Source organism: Chlorocebus sabaeus, chromosome 10 (genome assembly GCF_047675955.1).
Source record: "Chlorocebus sabaeus isolate Y175 chromosome 10, mChlSab1.0.hap1, whole genome shotgun sequence".
NCBI lineage: Eukaryota > Metazoa > Chordata > Mammalia > Primates > Cercopithecidae > Chlorocebus > Chlorocebus sabaeus.
This window is the reverse complement of record NC_132913.1, coordinates 55,478,084-55,499,016: the sequence shown is the minus strand read 5'-3', so window position 1 is coordinate 55,499,016 and position 20,933 is coordinate 55,478,084. Positions and strand designations below refer to the sequence as shown.

Sequence of the window (20,933 nt, the reverse complement as noted above, 5' to 3'; positions counted from 1 at the left end):
ATACAAAAATAAAAGGTAAACATGTAATGGTTAAATGGTAGTGAAAAATGAGAATGTGTTTAACAGAATAGATTTTTAAGTTCCATTTTATTTTATTTATTTTTATGGTTTGAGACAGAGTCTTCTCTGTTTTCCAGACTGCAGTACAGTGGTATGATCTTGGCTCACTGCAACCTCTGCCTCCCGGATTCAGATGATTCTGGTGCCTCAGCCTCCCAAGTAGCTGGGATTACAGGCGCATGCCACCATACCTGGCTAATTTTTTTTTTTTTGTATTTTTAGTAGAGATGGGGTTTCACCATGTTGACTAGGCTGGTCTTGAACTCCTGGCTTCAAGCAATCCACCTGCCTCAGCCTCCCAAAGTGCTGGGATTAGAGTTGTGAGTCACCATGCTCAGCCTAAGTTTCCATTTTAACTGGTGGTTTCCTTGGAATATGCTTGTTTTAGGGTTGAGAATGAAGTAAGATAGTAGTTTGGCATGTATGTGTCTTGTAAGTTTAACGTGTGCTGATCCCTAAGGCTAATTCCATGGCATTTAATATTTCCATGGATGTTTTTGTCTAATCACTCATAGCCTTTCCCACTTCTCATGTGTTTTGATGTATAGTTTTTCATGCATAGATTTTAAAAGTTCACGAAAATGTTACTTTAACATTCAATAGAGAAGTGAAGGTGAATGGAAAATGAAACGTTATTTTGTTGGCCCTGTTGGGTCATTTCGGTTGTTGCTGGAGAATGTGAGAGATTGTGATTCAGGTCAGATACTATCGTGAAATCAAATATGAGTTCCAGATACTCTTATAGCCCAAATATTTCCAAGGCTTTGCTGACAGCTTAATTATTTCAAGCAATATTTGATATGGCTGAATACGCGTTGTCCAAAGAATTTGGATGTCCTTTTGGGCTCTTTTTTCAGTGTAAGCCTTGCCAGAAATTGTGAAAATCTGCATTAATATAAATGTTAAAATATGGCCAGGCATGGTGGCTCATGCCTGTAATCTCAGCACTTTGGGAGGCTGAGGCGGGTGAATCACAAGGTTAGGAGTTCGAGACCAGCCTGACCAACATGATGAAACCCCGTCTCTACCAAAAACACAAAAATTAGCTGCGCATGGTGGCTTGTACATGTAATCCCAGCTACTCAGGAGGCTGAGGCAGGAGAATCGTGTGAATCTGGGAGGCAGAAGTCACAGTGAGCCGAGATCACACCACTGCAATCCAGCCTCAGCGACAGAGTGAGACACTGTCTTAAAAAAAAAAAAAAAAAGTTAAAATACAGGATTACCATTTCCTTTTACAAAGTAAATTATCATGGAATTCCTTGAAGTGGCACTTCTTCATCTGTGGCTTTGACATATAATACAATTTTGTAAAATGGAACAATTTTCCCAGTTTTCCAGGATGGGGTCCAGTTTCTCCTGTGATGGTGTCTTATCTGTAGATAGCCACTTCTTTTTCTTCTTCAGATGTTCTCCTAAAAGGGTGGGACTCCCAAGTTAAGGTTAACAAATAAAAACAGGGAAGAGGTGACATGCTGGTCTCCAGGGCTGTTTGAGAGTTTTCATAGAGAGGCTGCTGCTGGCTTTCTTTTGAAGCTGAGAACAAACTTCAGTGGTTTTATTAACTCATGTCCACTGAATGGTATAACCCCCTAAGTATCAGGGTATAAGGAATATAGGATTTTTCTTTTAAACATTGCCTGAAGCCTAAAGTCCCTGAAGTTTCCCCTGCCCCCTGCTACTTTTAGCATTGCCCAAAATATGATGCTACAGCAAAGAATCTGGGGACAGCTGGGAAACTAGCAATTGCATAAGCATGTGAAACTTTTTAAGATGTGCATTGAGGAGTTAGCAAGCCTTAAATGAAAGACACCTTTAGAATACAGTATAGTAATTTCTCTCTGTAACATTTATCTGTATGTTATATATACAGTTCTAAATTTACTCAAACATGTTTAAATATAGTAAACTATTTTAATGTAAAACTATCCTTAAAACATTCAGAGAGTGTCTCTTGAAGCGTTTCATCTGTGGACTCTTGCCAATAGCACTTAGTCACCTAGTGAACGCTGAGACTTCGTGAAGTTACAGTGCTGGTGAGTACGATGTGCCAAGTCCATATTTGATTCGCCAGTGAGGAGAAATGCACACACTCTAGTTTAGATCAGATTCAGACAATTTCCTGTTGTGCTTTGTGAGTTATTCTAGTATCATCAGTAAATAATTCCTAACTGAAATCTATTTCTTTTTACTTACTTGGTTTGGGAAGTCATTGACAGGTGAATGATTCTATAAGCAATGTAATGAATTACCAAATACAGCAACTTTTCAAGAGACTTGAAGCTTACAAACTTGACATCGTTTTAGCTTTTATTTGTACCAAAGGTGGGTTATCCCTTTGAAATTATTACACAACACTGAGATAAAGGAGAATTCAAGTGCTTAGTCTTAGGGCTACAGGCAATAGTTTATGGTTCAATAACATGTTGGGATGTTGTACCACAATTAATATAATTATTAGTAGGTTTTAGAAACATGAAAAGTGTTTGGGATCTAATTCTCAATGACAATAGCACAATTGAAAGTCATAATTATTGTGGCTATAAATGTGAGTACATCATGTGCGTGTGTGTGTGAGTAAAGATTGCAGTGGAATATGCAATCACGAAAATAGTTGTGTTTGGGCAATGGGCTTTTTAATGCACTCGTTGTCATTGTTAGTATGGTTTTATTTTTACTTTTTTTTTTTGAGGCTGAGTTTTGTTCTTTTTGCCCAGGCTGGAGTGCAATGGCGTAGTCCAGGCTCACTGCAACCTCTGCCTCTCGGGTTCAAGCGATTCTCCTGCCTCAGCCTCCCAAGTAGCTGGGATTACACCACGCCCGGCTAATTTTTTTGTATTTTCAGTAGAGACAGGATTTTACCATCTTGGCCAGGGTGGTCTCGAACTCCTGACCTCAGGTGATCTGGCCACCTCGGCCTCCCAAAGTGCTGGGATTACAGACGTGAGCCACTGTACCCGGCCAATATGGTTTAATTTTAATGAACAAGTTAACTGTTTCTTTTAAGCCTTTACAAGAAAAAGAGTTGGATGGAAAAAATACCTACAAATGCTGGATATTTACATACATATTTTTTGGTTTTGTGTAGCATTTCTTTATAGGAGAGCAGTACACATGAATACCCATTTGTAAGATGTGATTGGACGGTTCTTTCCCCCGAAATATCTCTTGAACATGGGAAGCACATCCCCTTCTCGGTTTTTATTGTTCCTTCTCCTGCATCCTCACTCTTCCTTGTTCTTGATGTTGGAGGTTCATTGAACAATAGTGGCAGCCTAAGCCTTTCAAATTGACATCTGGAGCATGCAGAACATATTCCGGTGGATGGGCCAGCGTTGGCAGGGTTTTGGGATGGGTGAAGAGAGAATCAAGGCCATTCTTTATAAAATGGAGTGATGATTATAGTAGAGGTGATTACATATTTAGTTTTAGTACCTAAACGTCTCCTCCTCTGCATTTAACTTCCAATCTATCAGCAAGTCCTGTGGCTCTATGTCCAAATATATTCTCAAATCCAACCACTTTACTTTTCTTCTTCTCTACTTTGTCTATCCTAGCACTTGCTGTTGTTGACTCATGCCCGCACATCTACAGTAACACCCTAAACAACCATTCTGTGCCTCCTCTTGCCCTACATACAATCTTATCTACACATAGCAGCCAGAGTGACCTTTGTACAATGTAAGCCAGATTCTGTAATTCTTTTTTTCAAAATCCTTTAAAGTACTCACCTTGGTCTAAGGACTCTCTCCCTGTGTTTAGTCTCCTGCCAACCTGTCCTACCACCTCTTTTCCACCTGCCTCTTAGTTGACAAGCACCAGCCACACTGCCTCTGTCTTTGTCCCTCAACCTCTCCAAACTGATCCCTATCTGAGGCCTTTTGCCCATGCTGCCCTTCGTCTTAGAATGCTCAGATCTTTGCATGGCCAGCCCCTTCTCATCAGCCCAGATGTCACCACCTGAGAGAGGCTTCTCTAACCACCATAGCCCAAGTATTGTCCCCACCAATTTTATTTTTGTCATAGCACTTATTGCAATCTGAAATTATCTTATTTATATTATACTTTTTTTTTTTTTTTTTGAGACAGAGTCTTGCTCTGGAGTGCAGTGGCATGATCACAACTCACTGCAACCTCCGCCTCCCAGGTTCAAGCAATTCTCCTGCCTCAGCCTCCTGAGTGGCTGGGATTACAGGTGCCTGCCCAGCTAATTTTTTGTATTTTTAGTAGAGATGACGTTTCACTATGTTGGCCAGCCTGGTCTTGAACTCCTGACCTCAGGTGATCTACCTTCCTTGGCCTCCCAAAGTGTTGGGATTGCAGGCGTGAGCCACCACACCCAGCCGTTTATGATGCTTTTAAATCCACATCCCCTCTCACATAAAATGTAAACTCTAGGAAGACAGATACTTTTTGCTCTGAGCTTCCTTTCTACCACCCTAAATAGGATGTGGCACATACTAGAAGCTCAGTGAAATATGTTGGATGAATAAACAAGTACATATTCTTCATTATTGTATAATATGTAAGTTGGAGGTGATCATATAAACCATAAATTGAGGTTCTTTGTAACTCCAAGATGCTATTATTCTTAGTGTGAAGAAGGCATTATTATAATTATTATGCATAATGAGTAGATCATATGTATTTGATAACTTCTTCCCACCCCATTCCCATTTATAGTGGTGGAATTCTTTTCTTTTCCCTTTGAAACGGAGTTTCGCTCTTGTAACCCAGGCTGGAGTGCAATGGCACGATCTTGGCCCACTGCAGCCTCCACCTCCCAGGTTCAAGTGATTCTCCTGCCTCAGCCTCCTGAGCAGCTGGGGTTACAGGTGCCCACCACCATGCCCAGCTAATTTTTGGATTTTTAGTAGAGATGGGGTTTTACCATGTTGGCCAGGCTGGTCTTGAACTCTTGACCTCAGGTGATCTACCCACCTAGGCCTCCCAAAGTGCTGGGATTACAGGCGTAAGCCACTGTGCCCAGCCCGTAGTGGTGGAATTCTTACACTCATCCATTCATTTTGTTCTTGTTACTCTTACTGGATGGACTTAAGTATTATTTTTGGCAGCTAACAAAGGGCAACTAATTGACACATCAGGAGATTGAATCTGAATCTTGGACTTCTACAGAGATTGAATCTGAATTTTGGGCTTTTACAGGATTTTTGTTCACATACTGTAGCTAGTAGGCTACAGCTTGGAGTCCAAACTGAAGAGCATGGCCACTGACTGGACTTTATTAAATTATGTGCAGAAGAGTTATCTTGGCAGCAAATGAGGCAAATCAGTGGTGGGTAACTCTCTTTTGGCAGTTTTGTTTTGAGACACGGTCTTGCTCTGTTGCCCAGGCTGGAGTGCAGTGGTGCCATCGTGGCTCACTGCAACCTCAACTTCCTCTGCTCAAGCGATCCTCCCACCACAGCCTCCCTAGCTAGGACTACAGGTATGTGCCAGCATGTCTGGCTAATTTTTAAAAAAATTTTTGTAGGGACTGGGTCTCATTATGTTGCCCAGGTTATGTTTTCTGAGAGCTTAGAGTTCAAGGTAGAAATGTTAGTTACAAAAACTTGACAATGAGGATGTAAAACTAAATACTTCCTATCATTTGAGTAAATGAAAGAGAGAGGAAATAAAGTTCATCTGTGAAAATGTCAGTTTAACAAGTACTTATCAATCTAATCGGCCTAGCTGTAAAAAAAAAAAAAAAAAAAAAAGTAAATGTGTGACTGTAAGTCATATTGAAACTCAGGCTATCCTAAGCAGCTCTCCATCTGCTTCTAGTTAGAGATGTGTCATACATCCGGGGACCTGGGCCTCAGGCTGTAAGAAAGTAGTTTCAATTAAAAAAAAAAAAAAAAATCAATACTTGTAATGATTTTCTTTCTTGTAATATCATACTCAGTAACTTGTATAGGTTGAATTTAGACGTAGTGTTATCAAATTTATTTAATGTGAGTGTGACTGGAGGCTCAACATAAGTTGAATAAAAACAGATGCAATCAGCTGACTGTTTAGTTTTGTTTATATCTTTACCCATAATGTTTGAGGTATCATGTTTTCTGGATTAATAAAATTAATTTCCAGATAAAGTCCAACTTAATTTCAACCATACGTGCTGGAAATAATTCTGAAATTTAATTATGCCTTTTCCACTAATTTCTACTATGGCAGGAGTTGTCGTCATCTTTCATTTGTAGTGAATTTCTGAAAAACGCACCCAAACAATAAAATAGTAAACTTACATGTTATGGGATGGAGGGAATGTTGAATCTTCATTTTTGTTTTTATTTTACTTTAATTAATTAATTTATTTTGAGACAGAGTCTCGCTCTGTTGCCCAGGCTGGAGTGCAGTTGCGTGACCTTGGCTCACTGCAACCTCTGCCAGCCAAGTTCAAGCTATTCTCCCACCTCTGCCTTCCGAGTAGCTGAGACTACAGGCCTGTACCTCCATGCCCAGCTAATTTTTATTTTTGTTTTTTTATTTTTTTAAATAGAGAAGGGGTTTCGCCGTATTGGCCAGGCTGGCCTTGAACGCCTGACCTCAAGTGATCTGCCTACCTCAGCCTCTCAAAATGTTGGGATTACAGGCATGAGCCACCATGCTCAACTGAATATTCATTTTTGAATAGCTCAATACACATAAATTCCTTAATTATGATTCTTTGGAGTGGATCTGCTCCTTCTGGATGCTTGTAGGCAGGCGAGACCCTTCCCAGACTGGCACCTCTTGTCCCTGATGCTGAGGCATCTGCTTTTCCATGCCTCAGGACTCCTTTCCAGTTCCTTCCATAGGGGCCTAAACTCTATTCCCTTGTTAAGAGGTGGGTACCTGGCCCCTTTGGGGATAATTTAGGGAAGCTATGCCACCTACATGGTAGCAACTGAAAATGTGGCCCATGGACCAGCAGCATCACATCACCTGGGAGCTTGAGAAATGTAGAACTCACCCCCATCCCATACTAACTAGGAGCAGCGACGTTTTCGCAGCACACCCAGTTGTCTCCACATCTTTCAATATGACACGGTCCTAACACTTTAGCCCCCAGCCCCAAGACTAAAGGAGGGAACATTCTCCTGATGTCCTGCCAGGCTCCGACTCATGGTAGTGTAGGATCTGCAGGTGGCCTCGCTTAGGAGGAACTCTGGGTTGGGGCTGCTGGAGGCAGAGACTGCAGCATGCCGCTGCTTCCACTGGGGCTTAGCAGGTGTTCCATGCCCTTCATGAGGATGTGTCTTTTAATTTTCCTTCTCACTCAATGATGCTCTCAGGGCCTCCTGGGTTGCCAAGACACTGCTTTTCACTGCACTGGACATTTGTGTTCCTGCAGTTGATATCCTCTTCCTTCGTGGCTCTTATTTTCTGCCATCATTTCAGACTGTGGCATCATGCCCCTGCTTCTGGGTGAAAGTATGTCAAGAGAAGGGGAAGGAAGGCTTCTACCATGCAGAGGGTGATCTTAACTTCCTGTTCCGCAATTGTAACGTAGGGGAGGACCTCAGGTTGTCAGAGGAGACAGGATAAGCAGGAGTTGGATTATAAGTGCAATCAGATCAGATGGAGAGGTGGCATTAAAGTGAGTGGACTTTATTTTCCTGTGTCCTTGAGTAGGAGAAATGTTTTAGTTACTTGCTGCATCATGGATGTGGTAGCTGCTGTTTAATTACCTGAGAAGTGGGGCTAATTGTATCTTGAACAATGAATCACTTTCCTGGCATAATTTTCTCTGCGCCCAATCATTACCATATAAAAGTTGTCAGTGCTGGCCCTCAGGAGTGGGATTTGAAGAGGGGGAGTTGATAGGTAGCTGGTAGGAACTGGGGCTGAGTGGGAGCAGAGCTGATCATAGGGAGGTGGGGATGAGCAGGCATTTTCTCAAAAGGTGTAGTGGACCTAGTTCTAGTTTCTATCCAGGTATCTGGGATAATCATGTGGATACTGTTAACCCCAACAGTCAAAACATTATTAAACACTTCAGTGCCAGACAGGTACATTTATATTATTATGTTTACATGTATAGTCTCATTTAATAGTTAGAGCCCTCCTGTGAGGTAGATGCTATTTTCATTAGCTTTTTATGATTGGGGAATGTGCGCACAAAGCACACAGGCAGTTTGTCCAAGGTCACATAACTTGGGGTGTGTGACCCCAGACCCTCAGTCATAACCACCACTGGATCCAGAGGAAGTAGATTGGGGTGGAATGGGGCAGGGTTTAGAAGTACAGAATAAACATTTGGAAAGTGTTAGATGTTAAAAAGGATCATTTTAGTAATTGTGTTGAAAAATAGAGTGAAATGAGAATTTTTACAAAAGCCTGGCCATTGTTAATGGAGCTTAGAAAAGCCCCAGCCTCTTTTTGGAGCTGGCGGAGGTCACACTCCCTTGACTCCTTATTAAGCGATTTCCTCTAAGCCCCAGACAGACCTTCCTAGAATCTGCTTGGGGTGTTGGGTTGGTCGTCAGCAGACCACTTTCCACGTTCCTTCTTTGCCTGCTGTTTCCCTGTTAAGCTCTGCTAGTGGGGGCACCAGGGGAATTCTGGAAGACTGCAGGAGGGAGAAGGGACACACTTCATCCTGTTACTGTTCTTGTCAGCTTAGCTTCGGAAAGGGTCTTTCCCTCTGCCAGCAGTAGTTGGTTTCCATTTCCAGTTTCCTTCTACCTCTTGGAGCCAGCCTCCTGGCACCCCCTGAGATGCTATCCCAGTCCCATGTGGACCTTCAGAAAGGGCTCCTCTTCAGAGATCAGGGTCCCAGCCCTGCCGGTTTCCTCCTAAATGTGTGGATTCTAATAACCCCCACCTCCTCCCTTTGTTTCCTGCAGTCCTACCCCAGGAGTGGTAGCTGCTTCCTACTGCTTCCTGAGTAACTCTATGTCACTCAGTCTTTTCCATTCTCTAGCACCTGTTGAATGAGATCTTCGTATTAAATAATATCTGTTGTGTTACATAGTAGTGCTTCTATTTTCCTAATAGCCCCTGACTGATTAATTTCCCCAAACCCTAGAATCCTGGCAGAGGTGTGGTGAGAGAAGCTGATACCCAGGAGGGAGCCATGGTTCTCAAATCTAAGGATGTGGGTGAATTGCTAGAGAAACTAATTAAATATGCAGATTTCAGGCCTCCAGTTGCAATAATTGCGATTCAATAGATTGGATATAGGGTTAAGAATCTGCTTTTTAAACAGACATCTTAGGTGTGGCTGATGTAGTTATCCTCTTCCTGAGGCTTCGAAAAAATCTGCCCAAATCCAGGGCCTTCCCATGGGGTTACTTCTTGGCTCTGGAGTTGTTGTACTGGGGCTTAGACACCAACTTTAATTTTTGTTTTTTTTTTTAAGAGGGCATGGGCGGTGGATATGCTAATAACCTTTGATCGAAGGCCACCAACTTTGTATGTTGCGCCTGGAGGCTGAAAATCCAACCCTTGTTTAGCCCACAAGCTCTGATGCAATTAGCTGGGAGAAAAGAGCTTTTCCCCCTTACTGAGTATTGTCCACATGTCAGGCCCTGCACCCCGTTGTGTTCAGTCAGAGGGATTCCTTTTTCTTATTTATGCAAAGCCAACATGCCTATAGCTGCAGAGAGGGAATGGAGTGGTACTGACCTGGAAGTAGGGACTGGCTCTTCTTTTTGCATTTAGAGCCCGTCCCATTTACAGGTGGCTTGAGGTTGGAGCAGTAAGGAATCAGAAGCCACCACCACACCATACATATTCAAACCAGGACACTTGTGCCTTTTGGCCTTGCCAGTGGGTGTATCTGGTGAATAGCAATAGACATTTCTTTGTGGAATGTTGGCTTCCATTTTGTTGATTTAATCAGTAAAACAAGTGGGTTTTGCTGGGAGGAGTTGGATTATCCCCTCCAAGCAGAACAGGAAGTTTTTCAGTATTGCCAGATCATTGGACTTTGAATTTGCAGGGGGCAAGGACTTCAAAGTGACCTTTTACTGAATATAAAAGTCAGATTTTCTCTGTAGGAATGTGTCCTGCCTACAGTCTAGTGCCTGATGCAGTGTTCCCTGACATGGATTTCGAGGGCTGTTGTGGGCTCTTGTCTGTTCTTCATGTTGTTGTTCAGTGTTTTATATCATCTCTGTATGCTCACATAGAATTATTGAAGGCCCTAGTTTATAGTAGCCTGCCATGTTTTGTGTGGCTTCTACATGCTGAACAGGGGCCAGTGGATTCAGTTTTTAAAAATTGAAATTCAGATGGAACATTCCTCTTCAGAATGAGCTCTCTTATGAGACCTGACTTTAGAATTGAACTGGATGTTCTGCAAATCAGAAATGCCTGAAGGCAGAGAGCCTCCCTAGGCTTGTGCCTTGAAGTTAAGTGCCACATCCCCCCCAGTGACCTACTTAAAAACACACACATGGTAAGCAGTCCAGAGATGACAAATCCAGTAAAAGTGCTCTTCCCTTTGCTTTAGGTTATATAGCCCACCAGTGCCTGCTGTCTTCTGTGTAGACCCGGCTTGGAGCACAGCTTCACCTCCCTTGTCTGCAGGTGTCCTCCCCAGTGATCGGCTGATGTGCATTCCATTCACTCAGCCAACACTTACGGAGGCCTCCTGTGTTCCAGGCAGTGGTCTAGGTGGAAGGGCTGATTCTAGGAATAATAAGACTGGAGGAGACCACTTCACAAGCATGGAAGTGCTAGGATGAGGTATGCAGAGAGTCCCTGTCTGGGAACTGTGAGGAAGTGACTAATTCTCCTTGGGGTTGTTCAAGAAGGTAACATCTCAAGTGATTCATTCGTAGCTTGGGCGGGCTCTTCTCCCTATACTCCCCATCAAAATGAAGTAATCTTAAAAGGTAAACAGCTTCAGTGGCAGAAAGGTTATGTGTTTTACTCCAGGTTGCATGTTTGTCAGTATCAATATTAGGACGAAAATCCTACAGTAGAGTTTCTGCTTTGAGGGGCTGAACCTCTGAGTAAGTGCTCTTGAGACTAATGTTAAGTGTTGTTTTTTTTTTTTTTTTTTTTTTTTTAAACCAGGAAGCAATCATATTCCCAGAGTGACTTTTAAAAAATCTACTGTGTTTCATTAAGAAAACAAAAATGCCTAGAAGTGAATTCCAGTATTAATCACATTGAATTAGATGGAAATTAGAGTCTGTTCTTTTTTAGCTCCTTATCTCACACATACGACTCATCTGGTGGCTGGCTTGAATTTACCTAGACTCCCTAATAATAATTTTCATTATCTTTGAAAATTATTAAAATTAGTAAATTATTGAATTTCTTTATATTAGGTATCCCAATCCATATACTTTCTGTGTGTTCAGTAATTGTACTCACTATAGAGTTTTTTGTTTTTTGTTTTTTTTTTTAGTTGTTGCCTGAGATGTAACTTGTGGTCCAAGGTGAGTTTATTTACATTTCTTCTGGTTTGATTCCTCTATCTCTCTTAAAATCAGAACCGAGGACTACTATTTATTTTTCTGTGGTATTATCAGATGGTTCTTGATGAGTTATATACAAGGGCTGCTTTTCTTCAGTGAGGTCTGTGATCTCTAAATGTTTTAACAGGCTTTCCCAGGCAAGGTACTTTATCCAGGTCTGTGGTGAAATGTAAGTTAAGTACATTTCACTGAGTGGCCATTAATCCACCTAATCCTACTCTTTGCTTTTTATGTTTTATTTTATTTTTTATTTTTGGTAAGCTCTAAATCTTTTCCAGCAACCCTGGAAGGAGGTTCTACTAACTTGTTCTTTTGATGGAGGCAGAAGGACAAAACTAGTCAGCGTGGTGGTGACACAAACCAGGTCATTTAGGAGGGTCACCAGTTTGTAGCTGCCTTGAGAAACATAGTCGTGCTGCGCTGGGCTCAGTGGAGGCGAGCGGTTTGTGCACTGTTACCCAGACAGGCCAGCAAGAGTGTCTGTTTTCTAAATTAATGTGTAGGGCAAGTTGTGTGTATCTCACCATGACTGTTGTTTGTCTTTGACTTGAGATTGCGCTGTGCACATGTTCCTGCCACATAGAATGCACCAGATGACAGAAGAGTCGCTGTGATAAGGTTTTCTTTCTGTGTGAAATAGTAAGACGAGGAGGATGGTGACATGTAGTAGATCAGTTTGGGTCAGTGTCCCGAGTACATGCTCATACTATGTTGAACTGTATGACGTGACCATTTTTGATCTAGAAAAATGGCAGTTTCACAGGTGCAATCTAATAATTTAAAATTCGGAGCATCAGGTAAGGAAGGGTGTACCTTTGAAGGCGAGTAGCAGTAACACACCCAGGCAAAATAACAGCCTGTGGTGAACTTTTATTAGACTTACAATGCTTTTATATTAAAAAAATTTATCGTCAACCTTATTATATTAGGAGATGTTACGCAGAATTCTGGATTTTCAGCCTTTCTGGAAAATTCTGACTGTCTTGCTATGCTAGGTCCACGATCTCAGATGGTGGCAGTTAACTGAGGCAGAGTGGCAGTTGTGCCCCTGTAGAGCTCACATGAGTGTCCATTCGTTCAAGTCCTCCCCTGGCCAGCTTCTGGTCCTCATGTGACTGACTGACCTGTGGGCTTTGAGGTTGGACACATGATATAAATAGAGCTCAAAGAGTAAGCTGGGGAAAGGCAGGATTAGAATAAATCAGCTGAACCAAAGCCATTTGTTTTGTTTACTATCCATCACCAGCTAGCACCTCTAAAAAGAAAGCCTGAGCCCACTCTTGACTCTGTTCACTGGTAAAGGACAGCTAAGCGTAATTAAGGAGTCCTTGCACATGCTAAGAGATGGTCAAACTCTTATTAAAGTTTGGACTTTGTGCTTCTCATTTAAGTATAATATGGTGATTAGAACTTCCTTCCAGGGACCATAACTAATGTTAGAAGCTAATGTGATGCCTTGAAAAAAATCTTGCCATTTATGGGAAGGGGTTACTGGACAATTGACATCTTAACTTTAACATAAAGAAAAGTTCTTGGCCGGGCGTGGTGGCTCAAGCCTGTAATCCCAGCACTTTGGGAGGCCGAGACGGGCGGATCACGAGGTCAGGAGATCGAGACCATCCTGGCTAACACGGTGAAACCCCGTCTCTACTAAAAATACAAAAAACTAGCCGGGCGAGGTGGCGGGCGCCTGTAGTCCCAGCTACTCCGGAGGCTGAGGCAGGAGAATGGCGTAAACCCAGGAGGCAGAGCTTGCAGTGAGCTGAGATCCGGCCACTGCACTCCAGCCCGGGCTACAGAGCAAGACTCCGTCTCAAAAAAAAAAAAAAGAAAAGTTCTTATGGACTAATTTTTTTTTAAAGTACTAGATGTTTATTGCTACATTGTTCATATGGAGATGAAAACTAGAAATAAAGGGGATACTCATCAACAGGAGGGGGGCTGAATAAATTATGGTACATTAATACTATGAAATATTATGTGGTGTTAAAATGACAGATTGACAGGACACCAACTGACCTGGAGGGATTTCCCTAAGGAGCAACGCTAGCTCAGATTTAATTAGTGCTTACTATGTGCTAGACACAGTTTCAAAGGCTTTTTGTGTGTTAACGCATTTAATCCTCACAACCACTCTATGAGTGAGGTAGCATTATGGCCAACTTACCAATGAGGAAACTGAGGCATGAAGAAGTTAGGCAAGTCATCCAAGCATAAGCAGTTAGTATGTGGCAGGGCTAGGATGTGAACCCATGCAACTGGATTGACACAGATATTTTAAAATAACTTTTTTTTTTTTTTTGAGATGAAGTCTTACTCTGTCGCCCAAGCTGGAATGCAGTGGCACGATCTTGGCTCACTGCAGCCTCCACCTCCCGGGTTCAACTGATTCTCTCGCCTCAGCCTCCTGAGTAGCTGGGATTACAGGTGCGCGCCACCATGCCCAGCTAATTGTATTTTTAGTAGAGACGGGGTTTCACCATGCTGGTCAGGCTGGTCTCAAACTCCTGACCTTGTGATCCGCCTGCCTCAGCCTCCCAAAGTGCTAGGATTACAGGCATGAGCCACCGTGCCTGGCCTTAAAATAACTTTTTAAGGTTAGATATATCATGCGTTATACATGACAATCTTTGCTATGGAATATTAATTCACAGCTGTTTCTGAATTGTATTATCTCTTATATTTTAAACTCTTATGCTCATCGTGCTGTATCAGACTTTAGAAATCATTTGGTTCTTTGGTTTCCAAATTTAGCTCTCCTATCCTCTCTTTTAAACCAATTGAATCTTCCTGGTGCTAAGCACAATGAAACTCAGTTCTGACCCTGAGCCACTTTGCCCTCTTTTCCCTTGGGTGCCATATAAACAGTAGATATAGTTTACCTCCTTCATGTCACAGATGGAGAAATGAGTCCCAGAGAGAGAGCCAAACATTTATTGAGTTGATGTTTTCAGGGATGTAAAACATGTTATGAGCCTTAGAGGTGTATTTTATTATGCCCATTAAGGAAGCTGAAGTCTAGATACAGCAGTTAGGTCTAAAGTCACAGAGGGAATCAATACTATGCTTGGATAGAATCCCTGTTTCACCTTCTTTTCAAGGCTCCTACTAACCTAAGATGGGAACTACAGTGAGCTACCAGAGGCCTTTCAGTTGAATCTTGCCATTTGCTGTTGACTTCATTAGGCAGTTTCTAAGAACTTCTAATTAGTATGGCATTCTCTGCCATAGGTGTTAGTGGAAGAATGACTTTGAACAGACATTTCAAGGCTTTTGTATTTAGTCTGCTTGGGCTGTTGTAACAAAATACCATACACTGAGTGGCTTAAACAACAGAAACGTATTTCTCACGGTTCTGGAGGCTAGGAAGTCCTGATCAATGTGCTGACAATTCAGTTTCTGGTGGGCTGTCTTGCTGGCTTGTAAACGGTAACCTTCTCGCTGTGTCCTCATGTGGCAGAGAGGGAAAGTAAGCTCTCTGTTGTCTCTTCTTGTAAGGATACTAATCCTATTGGACCAGGGCTGTGTCCTGATGACCTCATTTAACCTTTAATTACCTCCATAAAGGTGGTAATTATCTGTAGCTGTATCTCTAAATATAGTCACATTGGGGATTAGGGCTTCAACATAGACATTTTACGGGAACACACATTCAGTCCACAACAGCATTTCAGTCATCCCTGTTAACCTCTGCAGAGGAAGTCATCCTATAGAAGGATTTATTCCACTTGAAACAGGAATGGTCACCTTTGGCACTTTATTATCCAGTGAACTGCCTGCTACATAGTAGGGATTTAATTGCTGTTTGTTGATGAATTAATATAAGCAAATATCTTTTTGCAGCTTTTTTTTTTGTGCCTAAAGTTTTCTTGGAGCTGTTAAGCACATTCTTTCACATTTGGTGATCAGGTAGTGATGTTTCAAGGAGGTTTTGCTTTGGTAGACTCTAGGAACGTTGTGTCATGTGTTGGAGGTACCACTAAATTAAGCGTAAAGGAATAGGTGCCATGTAATGGAGAGGGCAAGGAGAAGAAGTCACAGGAAACCTGGGTTAAGGAGAGTTGCTGTTTTAACAGAAAATTTAGGTTTGAGCTTTCTGACAGGACAAAAAAGGAAAATATGATGTGACATATTTATTATTATCTGTTAAGTTACTTGGGAGGAAGACATTTTTACCCTAGCACTAAATGCAAAGAGGAAGTTATTGTGTGAGTCATAGGAGCAGGGACTTTGAACATACTGTTGAGACTGCATTTGGCAATAGTAGTGATTTTTGCAAAAGAAACACCGAAGTTTTTCATGTTAATTTCATATAGACCTTAGTGAAATGCAGAGATATAATACTAAATTATATTTCCATGAAATATTTTTTTGGATAGCTGAAAGTATAAAATGCAGGTATGTAGTGTTCTGGTTATTTACCTTAATACCAGCAGCAGTATGGAGGGGAAAATGAGAAGAGGTGTCAACTAAAGGAAAAATCTGCGTCATGGTAGTGAACGTGAGGAATCTCTTACCTCTGATTGCCATTGACATAATCACTATCTAAAACTTCCAAGTAGCTGTTCTTAGTCGGGAATTACTTAGTAACAGTGAATTGAGACAGAGTGACTTAAAAGAGTGAACTGAAAAGATGTAAAGCCACGCTCACTTAACTTGTGCATATGTGCATACAGGCCGTAATCCTATAGAATGATTTATTGCACTTGAAATAGGAGTCAGGAATAAAATGAGAAATTCCTGAAATGTTAAGAACTCTTATTCCCAAAGCGGTGCATGATACTTCACTGAAAATATGCTACTAATGTTAATGAGTCGTGTCAATATCATATATTGTTCAAAATAAATACAAAGTGCTGTTCAGCATATTCATTGCTCCTATTTTATTTGATGTTGCTAACCCTTGTCCAATTCCTGTGTATACAAGCCCCACATTTTTTAGCCTCCTCTTAAACTAATCAGCAAAGTGCATAAAAACCCTTAAAGCAAGACAGCCTTGGTATTATTTCTAAATGTCCTTTAGAATTATGCAGTTAGGTTACCTCCTTTCCTTTCAAAGCACGGATTTACTCTGATCCTGGGAATCCTCATCTAGTACTAACAGACTTCAAACTTTTGATCATCACTTACAGTAAAACATGTCATACTAAAGCTTGGGCATAAGTGAAACAAAAGTTTCATAAAGCAGTTTTTACCCCTAGTACATTCTAATGCTTCCTTTAAACAATGCTGGCCTCCAACCAGTAAGTTGATTTCGTCACAGAGGGAATCAATACTATGCTTGGATAGAATCCCTGTTTCACCTTCTTTTCAAGGCTCCTACTAACCTAAGATGGGAACTACAATGAGCTACCAGAGGCCTTTCAGTTGAATCTTGCCATTTGCTGTTGACTTCATTAGGCAGTTTCTAAGAACTTCTAATTAGTATGGCATTCTCTGCCATAGGTGTTAGTGGGAAGAATGACTTTGAACAGACATTTCAAGGCTTTTGTATTAGTCTGCTTGGGCTATTGTAACAAAATACCATACACTGAGTGGCTTAAACAACAGAAACGTATTTCTCACGGTTCTGGAGGCTAGGAAGTCCTGATCAATGTGCTGACAATTCAGTTTCTGGTGGGCTGTCTTGCTGGCTTATAAACGGTTGCCATCTCGCTGTGTCCTCATATGGCAGAGAGGGAAAGTAAGCTCTCTGTTGTCTCTTCTTGTAAGGATACTAATCCTATTGGACCAGGGCTGGATCCTCACTGGCAATTGGAAAAAACACCAACCTGGTGCACAGAATGGTAGATGAGGAATAAGGATGCCTGGGGTCCTAATCCTGTGTTTTCCAGTTGCTGCAGGAAGCGCATCCCTATCCTTCACAAGACCCTGTTTTCTCATTCATAAGGTGAGGGGGTTGGACTTTCCACCTTTAACTTTGTTCTTGGTCTCTTCTACAGAAGGTAAATCTTTGGATTTAGAGTAGAATCTCCCAAATGGTTTAATGAATGATTAAATCCATTCATGTTGTGACAGTGATCTCAGGTCACAAAGCTTCCTAATTATTCTGTTTAGAGATGAGAAGTAGCCAGTTGTTCCTTAGTCAGCTGTGGTTGTAAAGCAGTAATAATTCTGTAGTTGTAAAGCTCAATAAAAGATTTTTCTCACCATCTACCTCTCCCTGTTTTTAGAATTCTTGCTTTTTGTTCCTTGGAGGTTAGGAGACTTTCACTGTCAAGGACTTAACTGACTATGAGAGGTATCCCTGTATTACATATGCTTGTTTTGTCCTTTCTGGGAATTAATTTATTCTTTCCTGTTTTTGAAACTCCTTGATGTGAGAATGTTCTGGAATGTGGATTAAGGTTGGAGAAGTTGAGCTGGGGGGAGATTTTTTTGCAGGTAGAGCTGAGGATGGTTTCCCATCAGCAGCTAAAGATGTTTGTTGATTTCTCTGATGGGTACCAGGCCCAGTGCTAACCAGCTGCATAGCACTTTCTCTGTGACTCCCTTCAGTGATAGTGTCTTGTTCTGGAGACTGAAAAATATACTTTGCTATCAGCAGACTTTTTTTGGTGTTTGGTTCTGCCATCTGGACCATTCTGGATTGAACCCAGTGGGCTGTGATCTGCAGGGCCAGTGAAGCCAACCTAGTGGGACCTGGAGTAGCAGCCAATGGGGTAGGATGAACAGTGAGATTAGGAAGAGGAAGGCCCTTTCAAGCCACCTGTCCATAGCACTCTCTTCCCAGACTGAGCTCTAGCAAGTGAGGCTCATGCAGACCCTCCTCTAGGTTGTTTGTCTTCTGTTGAACCATATAGGATGGAAGAAAGTTTTTTCCTAGCAAGGCGAGAACAAGTGAGGAAGGGAAGGGTGTGCTCTGGCTTGTGGGAAATAGAACAAAAGCACAGATCTCGGAGTCTGGCAGACCTGATGCTGATCCTGGCTCAGGGACTTACTAGCTCTATGTGACCTTGGGCAAATTTTCTGAGTCCCAGTGTTCTCACATGTAAAATGAGGCTAGTAATAAAAATGTACAGGCTCGTAAGGAGTCAAGTGCCTACTGTGCAGTGGGTGGTCAGTATGTGTGTGTGGATTTTCTTTCCCAATGAACACAAATTGGGCTTCCCTGGAATGGTAATCTTTAAGTTGGAGACCTGGGTTTGGAGGAGTAGGGTGATCTGCTGGGGTCGCCAAGTCAGGGGGCCAGAGCTGATGATGAGGCCACAGGGCAGAAGATAGGGCAGAGCTCCAGCCCTATAAACACCCATTTTGACCCTTCCTTGGGGTGGGAAAGCCCTGATTCGCACTAGAAATGTCATGCCTTTCTATCACATATATTAGGAAAGCTAATACTGATCTCTCTTGTTGCCAGATACTCCCCGGCTTTCCCTTTTGTAATGCTATTTGATGAATCATTTGAGAAGTATTACCAAAGAAAAACTTTAGGGAGAAAGATTGTCACCTCTGACCACCTTTGCACAACCCTGAGTGCAGGCTGTTTCTCTTGTTGGCTGTCTTGCAGTGCTGGAGGATTTATGTGATGAGAATGGCATTTTTGGTATTATTTGCAGAATTGAGATGCCTTAACCTGAAGACCTTTTTGCCCCTATGGAATATAAAACCGATTAGGAGCTGTTTGTGCTCTGCTGCAAATCATTACACATCTACATTTCACTCTTATAAAATATGGATAATGACATGACTGTCTCTTAGGAGTCTGAGTGCATTAGCTAATGATCATTAAACCTTAGAAATAGAAAATTTATGTGAATGTCAGGAGCTTTTGTAATTACATATTTGCATCATTTTGCGTGGCATCCTTGGAAGTTGTGCTTTCAACATGAAAATACTAGGGTTGATTCTTGTTTTTCTCATTGTGGAGAAATCTCTGAAGAAATAAGCTCAAAGAGTGTTCAGACAGATCAATTATCTCAGCTTCTCATGAAAGCCCTGAAGGAGCTCAGACCAGAGTGGTTTGGTTTGGACTGAGGTGGAAGAAGAGCTTGAGATATTTTAAAGGCACTCAAGCTAGAAAATACCAGGAACTGAGGATGGAAATGGCTTTCATGCAAGGTTGTATGTAGATGCTCATGTCCCTTGTCCCCTGTGTCCTCAGACATACGTTGTCTGGAAAATGCAGTGTTTTTTGTTTTTTTTTTTTTCTCCTCCAGATAATTATTTTAGGATTTAAGAAACTCTTTTAAAAAAAAAAAAGATGTCAAATGGTAATGTTCTGAGTACTCTCAATAGAAGAGTTTAAAAAAATTGATCTTTAGGAAAATAGTTACAGATGGTAACCTCACAATGTGCCATTTGATCGCTGATGTTTTTATTTCATTGCAGGCAGTGGAGCTACTGCTGTGGTTCAAGCAGCCCTATGCAAACCCAGGCAAGAACGTGTAGCAATAAAACGGATCAACTTGGAAAAATGCCAGACCAGTATGGATGAACTATTAGTAAGTAACAGTGCAGGGAATACCTGCTGGTTGCTTTTTTAAACCTATGGGTATATGGAGATGGTTTGGAGAAAGGTGTTAGTCTCCTATTTTGACATATGCATTTCTTGGAAAGCAGCCCCTACCACTTCCTGCTCCCCAGATTAATGAGACTGTACTTTGTGATTGTGTCGGATAATGAACACCTTCCTTTGCTTTGAGAAACAGTATTTTGCTCAGTTCAAATAATCCCAAGGTGAGAATGGCCTCAGCGTTGGCACTCCACTTGCTGTATCAAGGGGACACACTGTGGCATAACCTACCATGTCAGGATTACCGAGCTTCTGGCCCTCCGTCTAGAATGTGTGACACAAATGGAAGTTGCCCCCCAAACTATTTGTTGGTCATTTTAGCTTTCATAAATTATAGCATCACACAAATTTGAGTTATTTTTTAAAAATGCTCTGTAGCTTGCATTTGGCTAATGAGAGGAGTTTGTTTTTCTTAACACGGCAATTTGTACTTATTCTAAATGAGTACCTCATATAAATAATTGGAGCTTGTCAGTGTGGATATGACTATAGTAGCAATGGTTGGTTGAAGGAACATTTGCTTTTGGCTTAGCTGACTCATTATTAAATGAACAGCTTGGCAAATGGTTATTAGTTGCCCGGCAAACTGTGAAGGGTTTGAGGGTTTAATCTCATAAATATCGTTGTTGTTCTACCGGCCAATTTTCTTTTTTTCCCTTTTGGCCATTTATTTGAGGATAATAGAAAACCGCAGTGGAGGAGTTAACTGATTGGTTATCCCCACACTAATCCCAGTACAAATATTAGTCCAGTAGCTCCATACAAGCTACAAAGTATAATGACAGTTGGCTGCAAATGAAGAAGCCTTTTGTTACAGTCTACATTGAGAATGGAATGTCATTAACAAGAGCTTTTTGTCTTTACTCAGAATATAGCTTTTATTTTAGGCTTAATTACGGTACACTATAGTATAAATTAAGTTCAAGGATAAAGCTGTACTTTTC

General features: G+C 41.5%; 1 protein-coding gene across 1 annotated transcript in view; it reads left to right on the top strand.

The window, feature by feature from the left end:
* The window catches only part of STK39 (serine/threonine kinase 39), a 294,181-nt gene that overhangs the window by 44,891 nt on the left and 228,357 nt on the right, over positions 1–20,933 (top strand). The window contains exon 2 of the mRNA XM_007965255.3: positions 19,806–19,918. Coding sequence (XP_007963446.2) covers positions 19,806–19,918 — 113 coding nt within the window. The remainder of the gene's footprint in view (positions 1–19,805; positions 19,919–20,933) is intronic.